The sequence below is a fragment of the Populus euphratica genome, unplaced genomic scaffold, assembly GCF_000495115.2.
Source record: "Populus euphratica unplaced genomic scaffold, PopEup_1.0 scaffold30.1, whole genome shotgun sequence".
Taxonomy (NCBI): domain Eukaryota; kingdom Viridiplantae; phylum Streptophyta; class Magnoliopsida; order Malpighiales; family Salicaceae; genus Populus; species Populus euphratica.
Genome location: NW_011499869.1, coordinates 1,919,649 through 1,933,370, shown reverse-complemented (window position 1 = coordinate 1,933,370; position 13,722 = coordinate 1,919,649). Strand labels below are relative to the sequence as shown.

Here is a 13,722-nt window from a genome sequence, read left to right as displayed (position 1 = left end):
TATAACCCCCCCACACCCACCTCCCCCCACCCCGCCGTATGTGAAAAATAAAAACAAATCTTCAAGCAGATATTATTATTGTTCTTTTACCTCTCTCAAAATACATGCATACATACATACATATGTATATATGTATGTATGTATGTATAAAGTGATTTCTTATTTATCTCTCACCGCTCATCACTGATAATTTAATTATTTTTACTATTTTAATGCTTTAATTTATTATTACTTCAAAAATATTTGAAAATCAATTTTTACAGACTTCAAATAATTTTTATTATAATATTTCACTTTATTTTTATTTTTTAAATATTGAATCAAACACCGTACTTCTACTTTGATCTAATATATTTGTTTTTGTTTTTTAAAAATATTTTTTAAAAATTTAATTTTTTTATTTTTTATTTACTTCAAATTAATATATTTTTAGTATTTTTAAATTATTTCAATTTATTAATACTAAAAATATTTTTTTATAAATAATAAAAAAAGTTATTACTATTCATTTGAAGACGGAAAATTAATAAATTTATAACAAATCAGAACAATAAAGCAGTCTCGCTGAAATGCCCAGCCAGGAGTCTTGACTCGGAACTGCGCCTTAAGCACGACTCAGGTAAATGGCACTGAGCCGAGAAACTCTCTCGGCCCGTGCATATCCCCTTCTCTTGCCGATTTTACAATCTTAACCCCTACTCCTTTAGCGATGACGTGGACTCAGCCTCTCCACGGGTCTCTCAGTCAAAGAAAGAAACGAAGCAGCTGCATTCAGTCTTCCACGTCTCCGTCTTCCCCTCTGTGGCTTGTAGAGTAGAATTGGAGAAGACAGTATTCTGCAGGGAAACAAAAATGGCAATTCCTTTAGCAAATGGCTTAAGAGCACTCTTCTCAGTATTGGGCTGTTTAATGGTGGCTACTCTCATCTACACCATCTACGTCGATGGCTTCCCATTTCGCAGAGACCTCCTCACCCCGTAAATAAAACTCTCTCCGTGTCAAATATTTTCTTTCCACTTTCAGAGTTTTCTAAGTAGATGAAAATTATAAAATCTGCTTGCTTTCTCATTTACGTTGCAGGTGGATGGCCGCTACTTTAGTTGATTTCTACATCAATATTATAGCTTTAGCGGTACCACTTTCCTTCTCTTCCAATATACATTTTCTTTGCTTCCTAAGATTTAAGAATATGATACGTGCTTCAACTGAGAGGATTCCCTGGTGGTTATTAGGCTTGGATTTCCTACAAGGAACCGAACTTTATTACTGCAACAGTTTGGATAGTTCTGCTAATATGCTCCGGAAGGTATTTTTTATGGTTATTATACTTTAACTATTGTTCCATTAAGTGCAAATCCCTTTGAGAAATTTATTCAAATGTGGTGGTGGTTGTTAATAGAAATGGACGTGGTGTCAAAAAGTCATTTCTTTAATAAAGGCTCGCCGTGTAGTGTCAGGATTTGTTGTTTAATCTTTTTGTGTTTTGTTCAATATCTTCAGCATTGCAACGTGCGCCTACATTTTTATTCAACTTCTCAAGTTGTCGTCTGAAGAATCTTTGCAAGACCCGCTGTATCATGTACTATTGCGGCACGAAAACAAGTATGTGATTTGAATTTCTGGTTTCTAGAATTACGCTCTCATGCTGGAGTATTGTTAAAATAAGGAAGTAAGGCTGTAGTCCATATAGGATTTGGAAGTTATTCCCGTTTCCATTCCCCCCCCACCAGTTCTGCTTTTGCAGTGGTGGTTGTTCAAAGCTTGTGTCTTCCGTGTGTATGTGTGTTGCTTTTGTAGAAGCAGATAAACATGTGCTTAACCACTCCTGACCTAATTCGATGCCCTGAATCAGTAACCTTTGGATCATGGTAAAAAGTAAGCTCCAATGTTTATAATTCAACTCAAACATTTTAGTTTCGTATCTGGCAACTGTAGCCATGACGCTAAGCATGCTGCAGCTTGGTTTTATTTTTTTTGTTCACACCCCTTTGCCTGATGATGGAAGCCTGAATGCTACTGTTCATAAGTAAAAACTTTATTCCATGTGTGGGAATCGTAATGTGTTGAAGAGGGGAATTTTTCTTTGAAACTGGAGGTTTTCCTTCATAGACATCAACAGCAGTCTGGATGGTGATTTACTGTTTAAAAGGGTCGAACTTCTTGATGGGTAAACTGCTATTTTAGAGTTTTACTGCTCTGATTCTTGATCCCGTTCTAACTGGATACAAAGGAATCTGTTGGAAGGAAGAGAATATCTTCCATACCACCAGTACATGATTCTTTGAAATCTTTTTTTTTGGTTATTATGTTTTAGAAGTTTATTCATAACTCATATAAAATAGATTCAACAAGCTCTACAGATCTCACCCGCTTTCCCTTTTTGTAATAGTTGCTCATGCATTGACAAACAGACTTACTTATAGGGGCGTGGAACAAAAGACAAAACAATCTGCTGTTGTGACTGCAAGGATTGCTTTCAGCATTCTGGGTCTTCTGATGCTGGGAACTTTGATTTACACTTTAATAACTGATGGTTCTCCTTTTCGCAAAGAGCTTCTTACTCCGTAAGTTTTCAGTTTCCTTCTATACTTGCCCTTTCATTTTCTCCCTTGGTTGACTATGTTATTAGATAAAGGTGGTTATCTAGTTGAGTCCTTGTCCTCATGGTTGAAAAACATGAGGTGCTGAATCCAATCACCTTGGGGGGTAATGAAAGCCATGATGAGCCTCGTTTCTATTAGAAAGTCTTCTTATTGGCCTTTGTTTTGGGTGGGGCAGGGCAGAAAGCTACGAAGAGGTTTCTCTGTTTCTTTAAGATGATGTTGTTTGTTTCTAATCATTGGTATTTGTTTAATTTATCAGAGATATTTGCTAGTTTGTTATCTTCTATAATACTGATTGTACATGGCATGCTTGCAGTTGGATGGTTGCAACACTAATTGACTTCTATATCAATGTCGTGGCTCTTTCGGTAGGTGGAATTATTTTGGTTACATTGTTCTGCTCCTTTATTCTTGAAGTTAATTTTAAGACCTTAATATAGTTTCTACCGAAGCCACAAAAGGTTCTTTAAAAATGATTCTTTTTCACTAGCTTCTTTGACATGTGTGATTCACGGGTACTTGGATAGATTTCATTTTTTCAAGAAATTCATAAAAGTTGTTTGCGGAGAGGAAGCACAATGATACAAACCCTTGTGCGCTTGTATCATTCTTCACAATTTCACAAGATTCTGACTTTCTTTAAAAAATCTGTTAAAGATCTTTTGGGATATTAAAGTCTAGTGGTGATTTGATTTACCGAGAGAATCATAGTAAATTTTGGGTTTTACTAAATATCCTTGTGCATTTTCTTTCAAATGAATAGTGTCCTTAAATATCCTTGTGCATTTTCTTTCAAATGAACAGTGTCGTTCCTTGTGAATTTAGGTTTGGGTTGCCTACAAGGAATCAAGTTGGATCAGTGCATTCTTATGGATATTGCTATTGATTTGCTTTGGGAGGTAATATCTTGTCCATAGCCTGATTCTCAAACATAAAGGATGATTTGCTTTGGCTGTCAAGAGAGTCAAAAAGTCGCCATATGTATGATCTGCAGTTGCTTTACGTAATTTTAAATCATCTGTCCATTTGGGATGCAGGAATTTTCAGACACATGCCGAAGAGGAATGAAATTTTAATTGATAAAACGATATTCACCTTTTTGCATTTTCCTTCCATGCTATTCTTTTGGTGTCCAAACCGAGTCTCACACATAGTATGTGATTGTTGATGTAATATGAAGTATAAATTGCTATTTGCATGCTTTTTTTATGAAAATGTTTGGTCATCAGGGATAAAAGAATCTAGCAGATATTTGGTGAAAATATATTTAATGAATCTAAAATAAAATGTTGATTTGTACGATACTTTGCACACATTTCTTCTATAATTATCGTCCTTTTCTTTTCAAGTCCAAAGCTGATCGATTCCATATCTTTTGAAAGTACTGATATTTCATTCCTACAATATTCAGCATTACTACTTGCGCCTACATCGTCAAACAGCTGCTGCAGCTTACTTCTCAAGATCCAGTTTACTTGATCTTATTCAATAGAGGCAACAGGCAAGTCTAGTACACTTTTCTGTGTTCTAAATTCTTGCAGTGGCTTTAAGTGTTTCTGGGTTCAGTATTATGGGTGGCAGGTTGAGGAGTATGGACATATGAATGGTCATTTAGTGATTTGTTCACGCTGATGTTTCGACATATACAATCACATTATGGCAGAAAATTGGGGAGGTTAAATGTTAATTATAATGGTCTTGCAATTGAGCTAGCAAGCATCAAGATTCTAATTTCTCCTTCCAAGAACCTGTGTGTTACTAGCTTTTGTTTGCGGAAAGATTTGGAAATTAACTTGCTGTGTTCATGAACTGTTTCCATAGCACATATTTTTTGTATTATTTCCTGAAAGCCGCACAGTTATGTGTCCATGGTAGGGCAGAAAACAGGTATGAAAGGACGTGAAACTCATCTAGACGACAGGAGTTGATGGACATGAAGCTTATATCCCATTCTGGTGGGCACCATGTCTTGGACTTTTATGACAGGGTGACTGCTTATGAATGACGCGAACAATTGTAGACATATTCGTAAATTGAATCATGATTGTACTACAAAATTACAGACCACAATTTATCTTTGCATAAACCTCGTGAATTGTTACTTCTATTATTTTTTAAAGTATTTTTTATTTAAAAATTAATAAAAATATTATTATTTAAAAATTAATAAAAATATTATTTTTTTATTTTGTAAAATTTATTTTTGATATTATCATATCAAATAATCTAAAATTACTATAAAAAATTAATTTGAAATAAAAAATTTAATTTAAAAAAAAAACACAAAAATAAACATGTCATAACTTATCCATAACTATTTAATTTAAAAATAACAAAACCCTAAATTTAATGGTTTTGGTGGGTTTTGCCTAGAGTTATCCACTGTAACCACCTGTCAATTTTATTTTTTTTGAAATATCTCCTTTAAAAATTATTTATAGGAAAATTAGTATGGGTTATGACTTTATTTATTTATTGCTCTTCATATATTTTTTTGATTAAAATTTAGTCCTTGACTGAAATAGGTTTTTCAATCACATGCATGCTCAGGACTAATTGCAAGGCCAGGCATGCTTTTTTCCAAACCGAAGTTCGGTAATATATATATATATATATATATGAATAAGGTGAGTCCAACAGAAATTTAATATGTAAAATCATAGTTGAAGTCAATATTTTCAGCTGATAATTATAAAAAATAGAATATATGTTTAATAAATGTAATTACCACAATTAAAGTGACTGTGTGTAATTCAAAACAATTATCAATTGTATAAATTTGAAATTCATGGGAGTAAATTGAAATTGAATTCTTTGCTTTGCTGATACAATCCAATCAAATTTAGGAAAATAAACAAAAATAAAAGATTATGGAAGGACTAAAACAAGAGCGCCGTAGAAATAAAGGACTGAATAGGCGTAGTATAGAAGTACTCGTCTCTCTGCATCGATCGCGTGGGAGAGCTCGTGTGTTTTTTACGAGAAGTACAAGTCTGATAAGACAAGACAGAAACGAGGAAGAAGATGCAGATCTTCGTTAAGACTTTGACTGGCAAGACCATAACTCTCGAGGTCGAGAGTAGCGACCCCATCGACAACGTCAAAGCCAAGATTCAGGTACCTTAACTCAGTTTTTTTTTTTATAAATAAATTCCTCCTTTTCTTTTTCTTTTTTACTATTATTTCGTCTAAAATTCTTGTGGGGCTGTTTATTTTGACGGAAAGATTTTATTTATTTATTTTTGGTTCCGTCTTTGGGGTTTTAATTATCAGTAGAGTCGAATAATGCTTGGTGTTTCTCGTGAGTTAAAATAAGGCTTTGGATTTTGTTGCTTAGACTCGTTTCAGCCTTGAATTTTTATGGGTTCGGCTTCTCTTTGTGGTCTCTAGTAACACCTTGTTACTGTTGTTATATGCTTTAAGTAACTGCAGTTCTTGGATTAGCGATCATGTAACTGATAGAGTAGAAGAGTTGTGAACTCTAGAATATTCAATGGAAATTATCTCAAGCCCGACTTAGGTTTTAGCGTCGGAAAGCGCTTCTGCAAAAAATTGAATTTTTTTTCTTTACATTAATTTTTTTTAATATTTTAAAATTTTGATATCAAAAAATAATTTTAAAAAAATAAAAAAAATATTATTTCAATTAAAAATCATTTTATCACAGTACTCTTAATACCTGTCGCCATCAATTGTTTGTGTGTTTCTTCATGGCGTGAACGAGAGTCATGACACTTTCTTGGTTGAACAATGGAATGGTAGTTGTTGCGCTGTCAATTTACCTGCCGCAATAGTCGACTATTTGTATTGTTTGATTCCCGCAAATTGATAAAGCTTTGTCAAGAATATTCAACAAGTGCGGCAGTAACAAGTTGGTGTTCTTTTGGGTTAAGTTTCTTTGGTTTTTCTGTGGCTGGTGTCATGATTGATGTTCCTTTACCTTGAGTTGCTGAAACTCATGTCTGACTTTGTTGGGTGTACCTTTTTCAGGACAAGGAAGGCATCCCTCCTGATCAGCAAAGATTGATTTTTGCTGGTAAACAATTAGAAGATGGGCGAACTCTTGCTGATTACAATATCCAGAAGGAGTCGACGCTTCACTTGGTTTTGAGGCTCAGGGGAGGAACTATGATCAAGGTGAAGACTCTAACTGGAAAAGAAATTGAAATTGACATTGAACCAACTGATACCATTGATAGGATTAAGGAACGGGTTGAGGAGAAAGAGGGAATTCCTCCAGTGCAGCAAAGGTAGCAATGCGATTCTGTTTTTGATACCCTTGGTAGCCGCATGCTTAATTTATCAGTAACTCAGGAGTTGTTAATGTGTCGTGGTAGTAACATTACCTGGTTTCTTTTACGAACCATGCTGCATTTTAAAAACTTTCACATGGATGTCAAACTACAGTGAGGTTTTATCACAACCACATTCCTTTATTTAATGCTTTCTGCTGGTTGCAGGCTTATTTATGCTGGCAAGCAGCTTGGAGATGATAAGACAGCTCGTGACTACAATATTGAGGGTGGCTCTGTGCTTCATCTTGTTCTTGCTCTGAGGGGTGGTTGTCTCTGAATTGAACTCATAACGTTACAAAAATCTACCTATCCATGCTTCTTCCATACAAGTACAGCATGGGGTTATGAGAATCCACAATAAATATCTTTTTATAATTTTTCTAGACACAAGATTGTTCAATTATCTTACACTACCTACGCTTGCTGCTTTCTTATGTTTTTGCAAGGTTAAACCAATGCCTGCTTTACTTGTTCACTCGTGCCCACGTCAAATGTATTTTTGAGCTTTTAACCAGTAGATATGCGCGTGCATTTGTGGTGGCTGGACATTATGCCAAGAGCATGGAGACACAAGTTCCCGCCGCTTGGAATTGCTAACAATAAAAAGTATATGTCCAGATGAATATCTTCCATGATGTCATGTTGTATCCAATTTCTGAAACCTACTTCAACAATTAAGCATTCTCTGAATAGACACAAACCAATTGATTGGATTTATAAAGAGCTTCATCTGAGGATATGCTTGACCTGAGAATGAAGAAAGAATTCGAAGGGACTTCATAGTCATTGTCAGCAATGCGAAAATCCAGGCCGGCACTTTGTTCAAGGAATAAGGTGTTCCTGTTGCCTGTACCAGACCATACACCAGGAAGGTCGTCCGCAAAGGAAACAGTGTTGAAGTGCGCTTTACTCTCTTCACTTCTTCTGCTGACTCTCCAATGTTTGTTGATTCTTGACCGCCGGAAGACGATGGTGGTTCTCTAATAGCTGCTCTGTCTATCCACCACCACCATATCCAATAGAACTTCATTATCAATAAGTTTGACGAATGGTGAAACTATATATCTTCGTTAACAAAAACACATGAAAGTCCACTAATTTTTCACAGTAACATAAAATAATATATTTTGAGGTAGCCAGCGTACACATATATAAGCAGCAGTTGTAGAAATAACGATAATGAAGTCACCGAATTAGTAAAAGCTTCTGCAAGGTGAACGGTGATAACAAGAAGAATGGCTTCGACTCCATCGATAGCATTTTTAATAGCTGCAGACGAGCGGAGGCTCGCTCCCCAGTAAAAATTTGATGACATAAAATACGAACCGATACATTACCGCGTTTTGCACGCAGCTATGGGCGAAAAACAAACCTGCAGATCATACGTATATACATACATGCAAAGGGCGTGGAACAGGGTCAGGTGATCAAATTGATCATCAAACGGCTAAATATTCATAAAGATATAATATTGAAGAATCTCCCCAAGTGCCACTAATAATTTAAAGCTAAGGGAAGATCATCATGCAGTTGAAACCACGGCTTGCTAGGCTTGTCTCTTGAGAAGATCAAATATTATGCTACAGTTTTTTTTTTTTTGTATCATTATACATTTTCCTTTGATTAGGAAAACTGGATCTCCACCTTGCGTGTTCAGTTTACCACCACCAGAGACCACTTTTCCGAGTAACAATTATCCCTAACAATGTTAATACTTGGAATTACTAGCAAGAATTATTCTCAACATTTAGCATCAAGAGTTGTTGAGTACGATAATTTCAGTGCATCTATGCTGTAATAGGCATGCTGCCCTGCAACTAATTACTGCCAGTGCAGAGCAAATTTCGGATCGAGACGAGTTTCGAATGATTATGTTGGTGCATTTTCGTTAGCTGTTGTGTGGAAATCGGTGAAAATGGAACCGGCATGCTATAGCTTTTTTTCCCATTTGTTTTACCTAGTTTATCTGACAATCAGAATGATGTCAGAAGAGGGGGGAAAAACCAGGATCCACAACTTTAACTTGGAAGCACTATAAGATGAAAGGGAAGTCATTTTCGTTAGCTGTTGTGTGGAAATCGGTGAAAATGGAACCGGCATGCTATAGCTTTTTTTCCCATTTGTTTTACCTAGTTTAACTGACAATCAGACTGATGTCAGAAGAGGGGGAAAAAAACAGGATCCACAAACTTTAACTTGGAGGCACTATAAGATGAAAGGGAAGCCTCTGAAAACAGCGTCCATTCTTTTATCACAACAGAGACAATCTGAATGCAGTTCATGGCATACTAACCCTAGGTGGAGTTCTACGGTTTTAGACTCCGAATTTTATCAAACCAAAACAGCTCTGCCTGTTAGAAACGGCAGTAACACTCAAGCATGTTTCAGGATCAAGTGAAAGTGTACAAAAATAAAGTTCAAGAAAATGGCTAACAATCGCAAAGACCAAAAAAATGATAAATGAGCCAACCATGAGCACTAAGACGAATATTTTAGATCTATCCAAAACTTAACATGCACAACCACCTCTTTGCTCACTCTCTGAGGCAGCCTCTGGGACAGCCTGGAAGTATCTGCAATTAAATACAAGGACAAAAAAGTTCATTAATAAACGTTTTGGATTGTTCTAAATATCATTGCAATGTTTGACAAGCACAGCGAGCACTAAATTTAAAATCAAGGATTGGGGTTCAAAACCTCAACTTAAATTTTATCATATCACAACTAGTAACAATAAGACCAAGATGAAAACATTTTGCCTTTTGAGCACACATGAAAGCATAGCAAGAAAAATGCATGCCAAGGAACCTGAATGAGTCCATATACAGTTCAAATTTCTGGTAAATTTTGGTTACCATACAAATAGTACATCTTAGCTAATAACAAGCAAGTGCAGAGAAAAGACAAGCACACTATATGTCATGCCTTATGATTCATTAAGACGAGAGAGAAACATGCTTTTGAATTTGGAATTTGATTCTACCAGCAGATTTTTAGAATGACTTTAGTCTTATTTAAGTTAGTTGGGCGATTAATTTATTTATCTTTTAGTTATTATTAGGTCTTTTAAAGATATTAGAGCCTTTATTTAAATCTGGTTTCATTGGATTATAACAAACCAATGGCAAACCATCCTGAGCTGTAGATCCTAAATATTAATAACAAACTATTTTAAATCATTTATGACCAAACTAAGAGGCCACCATCCTGGGATGTAGATCCTAAATATTAATAGCAAATGATTTTTTATTTTTTGAAAAAAAAAGCGCATGCACAATTGCAATCACACATCTAAAAGACCCTAAAATTTTAATATCATATTCTGTAGGAAAAGAAATATCCTTGTCCCATAACACAGCATTTGAAACGACACCATGGAACAAACATCATGGATGGAAGGATATCCAATCTTCTAGAGAAACTTTTAAATGGCATTCCATCAGCTTGGAAAGGAAGAAAACAAAGTCTTCAATTCCTAGCATGAAACTGTCCATATGCCAAGTTGATCATTTTCTACGGTTGCAACCAAAAGCTTGGAAGCATTGTGGAATTTCCTGGTTAAGTACTTTTTTGGGAGCTAAAGAGAAATGAAAGCCAAAAATGATTTTCAGAATTAAGAAAGAACAAAGAGGCTAAGATGGAAAATGAAGTATGAGAGAAAAGGAAATAGAGACACAACCAGAACCTAGTAATTTCAGGTCCTTTTGTTTTTGGAGTCTTATAAAATTTGTATTTCTTAACCCATTCCAATAAATATTTCCCTTTTAAGATTATTTGTTGTAATCTCGCATTCTTTTTAATTCTGATTTTGGTCTAGTAAACTTGGAAGACCTAATCGCATCTCATTTCTTGATATCAAATCAACAATCCATTTTTTCACCTGAACTTATGGCTGTTGTTGTAACCACTTACATTACTAATATATGGTGCTGATACAATCCAAACAAAAACTCAGCTGAAAATTTAAACTTACATGTCTTGTTCATGCTCATTGGCTAGAGCAATTTTGGCAATGGACAGGAAAGCAGGATCAACATTGTAATCTTCTTTTGCTGACGTCTCAAAGTAAGGTATGTTTCCTTTTGAAGCACACCAGTCCTTAGCTTTCTTCTCAGAAACCTGCACAGCATAAATATTAGACCAAGGGCGGGGCAAGGAATAAAGGAAAATGAATTTACCAGATTAAAATTGTACATCCTTACCACTCGGCTATTTCCACCATCAATATCTATCTTGTTTCCAAGTAATATAAATGGAAATGTCCTGGGATTAGACGGGGTTGCCTGGGAGAGAATAAGAATGAAAACCATGTTGAATTGGAAAGAGAACAACAATGCCATTTCAAAAATTAGCAGCTAAAGAGTTGCAAACCATAAACCCAAGAAAAAGCAGGCAAGTGATGGATGGCCAAAATGGGCAGGATTATCCTGGTAGATTATATAGGCATGAAATGCCCAGTCAAATAAATTGATGCATTTCCACAAAATGCTGCCATGATATGGCTCATCTTTACCAAGTTAAATAAATTAATGCATTTCCACAGAAGCTGTCAGTATCCTTGACAAATTCCCTTAAGAAAGCACAATGATTCTATTCATCAACCACCAAGTAACAGAATTATTATCATTACACGAACTCCTGGCAAAATCTGCCCATATTTTGGAGAAATCAGCTAAATCAAGGCCTAAAAATACAAATCGTAGTTTGACCTACTTTATAATTATTTCAGAGTCAAACATCAGAGTTGGAGAGTGAATAAATGGAGCATTCCAAGGAAGACTACAATATCTACAATAAAAGGAAACCTCCTATGCAATGGAATCATGGACCATAGCAGGAATATATTACGAGGACATTATCATTTACCTCATTACTAAAACTAGACTCAATTGCATGTGATGAAAATTCCATACGCCCCAAACCACGGGTGCAATCCATGTAAAATGGAACATTGCCTAATGTAAAGGGAACAACCCCCTATGCCTCGGACCACTAGCAGGACTTTGTTACTTGGACATTACCCATATCTTTTGGTGCTGATATCTGCCCCCAGTATAACATATCACAGCATGTAAGTTGAATAAAATATGTTTTGATTTCCTTTCCCATTATTCAAAATAAAAAGATCTTGTAAAGGACAAAAACCTCAATGCATATGATACTGGGCAAAACTCGTAAGTGTTGAATTGACCAGATGTGTGGGAATAATTTGAGGAATCATGAAGCCCTAAGAATCTATATACAACAGTGCCATAGCAGCTATCCATTCATCAAGCTAATCCAATCACTTTGATGAGTGAAAGGACAGAATGCCATTTTTAACTGGTTTATCGTTATAACTTATTTGGTCCATTGCAGTCACTAAGAAGTTTCCCTAAGAAGTCAAGACAAAGAAATTAAGATGATAGCTGAATGGCTAGCAAACCATTTACTCATTGCATAAGAAATCCCAACTTTATCAAGGCTGTGATAGTAAATTCTAGGGGCAGAAGAAGGTGGTTAGCCATTCTCCAGAACTGCTGCCGAAGCCAAAATTATGAGCAAGAAGCACAAGCCATATTAATGCACTGCTTTATTGTACTACTGTATATACATGACACTTTCCAATACACACACCAACTGTTCAAATCTTTAATGACAAATGGTAATGAGAGAACCGTCAAAGAAACAATGAAGAAAAGCAACAAAGAACCTGTTTAAGAAACTCTTCATGCCAGTTGTCAAGAGTATCAAATGATTTCATGACATTCACATCATAGACTAGAACACAACAATCTGCTCCTCTATAAAATGCAACTCCAAGCGACTGAAATCTTTCTTGTCCAGCTGTGTCCCATATCTACATATTAGATACTAGTATTTTCAGCAAGCATTCTTGCAGACATTCCAAAACAATTCAATAGAATTGAAAACCCACTTGCAGAGTGACAAGCCTGTCATCAATCTGTAGTTCTTTAGTCACGAAATCCGCACCAATCGTAGCCTTATATTGTTGGCTAAACTTCTTGTGCACATATCTGAGCAATCAATTAAGGACTATACATCCCATTCCCACTCACCCCACCAAAAAAAAGAAAAAAAAAACGCAAAACAAACCTTAAATTTCTATATAATCTGCATCAAAATTGATTAAAAACCCAATGAACTCACCACGTTATTATTAATTAAACACTATCAAGAGCACAAACATTAAAAATAATATTAAAAGAAAAAATAAATTAATTAATAAACAAAATAAATTAATTAATTAACTAATCAAAATGCAGATTTAAGAGATCAGAGAAAGGCTAAATCTAGCGATATTACGAAGAGAGAGGATACTGATTCATTAACGACGTCTTGCCAACCCTGACAGTCACAGACAACATTTAAAATACCAAATCAGATTATTTTGTATGTGCTGAACAAATCTGAAGAAAAACCCTAGAAATCGTACCCGCTATCACCGAGAACGATGACCTTAAGCAAGGTACGCCTACGCGCTGACATGCCGTTCTTCTTTTTCTCTTATTAATAGTCACGAATTATACTGCTGGTGTGGTGATAGAAATTCAAATCAAAAGAAGAAACAGTTTTCCTCCTTTTCTTTTCTTTTCTTTTTCCAGATTTTCACTGTTTGTAAGAAAGGAGATGGGGAAAGAAAGAGAAGAAAAAAGCGGCGCCAATTTCGATCTGCTATTTCTAGATTTTACGAATTTATTTTCCTTTTTAAGTTTCTAGTGATCGTCTGCCAATGAGAAATCACTTGGATTAAGATATTTTACATAGAATGTAATAGTAGTTTTATTTTAATTTTTAATTTTGTATTTTTTGTGAGATGTTAT

The 13,722-nt window shown here is 35.3% G+C and overlaps 3 protein-coding genes and 1 long non-coding RNA gene across 4 annotated transcripts; 3 read left to right on the top strand and 1 right to left on the bottom strand.

Moving 5' to 3' along the window:
* The first annotated feature begins 742 nt into the window (after positions 1–742).
* Positions 743–4,670, top strand: LOC105126952 (uncharacterized). Its single transcript, XM_011028017.1, has 9 exons — positions 743–977; positions 1,081–1,132; positions 1,233–1,306; positions 1,501–1,602; positions 2,412–2,564; positions 2,920–2,971; positions 3,429–3,502; positions 4,015–4,104; positions 4,479–4,670. Exons 1-9 carry the CDS (start codon positions 853–855, stop codon positions 4,504–4,506), a joined length of 750 nt encoding a protein of 249 aa, XP_011026319.1. The 5' UTR covers positions 743–852; the 3' UTR covers positions 4,507–4,670.
* An 849-nt stretch (positions 4,671–5,519) lies between these two features.
* LOC105126951 (ubiquitin-NEDD8-like protein RUB2) lies at positions 5,520–7,373 on the top strand. The gene is made up of 3 exons (XM_011028015.1): positions 5,520–5,720; positions 6,594–6,853; positions 7,064–7,373. Exons 1-3 carry the CDS (start codon positions 5,628–5,630, stop codon positions 7,173–7,175), a joined length of 465 nt encoding a protein of 154 aa, XP_011026317.1. The 5' UTR covers positions 5,520–5,627; the 3' UTR covers positions 7,176–7,373.
* A 1,751-nt stretch (positions 7,374–9,124) lies between these two features.
* Positions 9,125–13,653, bottom strand: LOC105126950 (ras-related protein Rab7). The gene is made up of 7 exons (XM_011028014.1): positions 13,335–13,653; positions 13,220–13,246; positions 12,816–12,915; positions 12,591–12,737; positions 11,101–11,181; positions 10,872–11,017; positions 9,125–9,471 (listed from the first exon to the last, which is right to left on the bottom strand). The coding sequence occupies exons 1-7, from the start codon at positions 13,385–13,387 to the stop codon at positions 9,408–9,410; spliced, it is 618 nt and encodes a 205-aa protein (XP_011026316.1). The 5' UTR covers positions 13,388–13,653; the 3' UTR covers positions 9,125–9,407.
* LOC105126949 (uncharacterized) lies at positions 11,188–12,061 on the top strand. The gene is made up of 2 exons (XR_842519.1): positions 11,188–11,385; positions 11,445–12,061. It is a non-coding gene; the product is annotated as an uncharacterized LOC105126949 (long non-coding RNA).
* Positions 13,654–13,722: the final 69 nt, after the last annotated feature.

Coding starts and splice junctions, on each gene's coding strand:
- LOC105126952 (XM_011028017.1), top strand. CDS start 853: ATGGCAATTCCTTTAGCAAATGGCTTAAGAGCACTCTTCTCAGTATTG. Junction 978..1,080: donor CGCAGAGACCTCCTCACCCC/GTAAATAAAACT, acceptor TTTACGTTGCAG/GTGGATGGCCGCTACTTTAG. Junction 1,133..1,232: donor TCAATATTATAGCTTTAGCG/GTACCACTTTCC, acceptor GGTGGTTATTAG/GCTTGGATTTCCTACAAGGA.
- LOC105126951 (XM_011028015.1), top strand. CDS start 5,628: ATGCAGATCTTCGTTAAGACTTTGACTGGCAAGACCATAACTCTCGAG. Junction 5,721..6,593: donor ACGTCAAAGCCAAGATTCAG/GTACCTTAACTC, acceptor TACCTTTTTCAG/GACAAGGAAGGCATCCCTCC. Junction 6,854..7,063: donor ATTCCTCCAGTGCAGCAAAG/GTAGCAATGCGA, acceptor TGCTGGTTGCAG/GCTTATTTATGCTGGCAAGC.
- LOC105126950 (XM_011028014.1), bottom strand. CDS start 13,387: ATGTCAGCGCGTAGGCGTACCTTGCTTAAGGTCATCGTTCTCGGTGAT. Junction 13,247..13,334: donor ATCGTTCTCGGTGATAGCGG/GTACGATTTCTA, acceptor TGTGACTGTCAG/GGTTGGCAAGACGTCGTTAA. Junction 11,182..12,590: donor ATGAAGAGTTTCTTAAACAG/GTTCTTTGTTGC, acceptor ATTCTCTCCCAG/GCAACCCCGTCTAATCCCAG.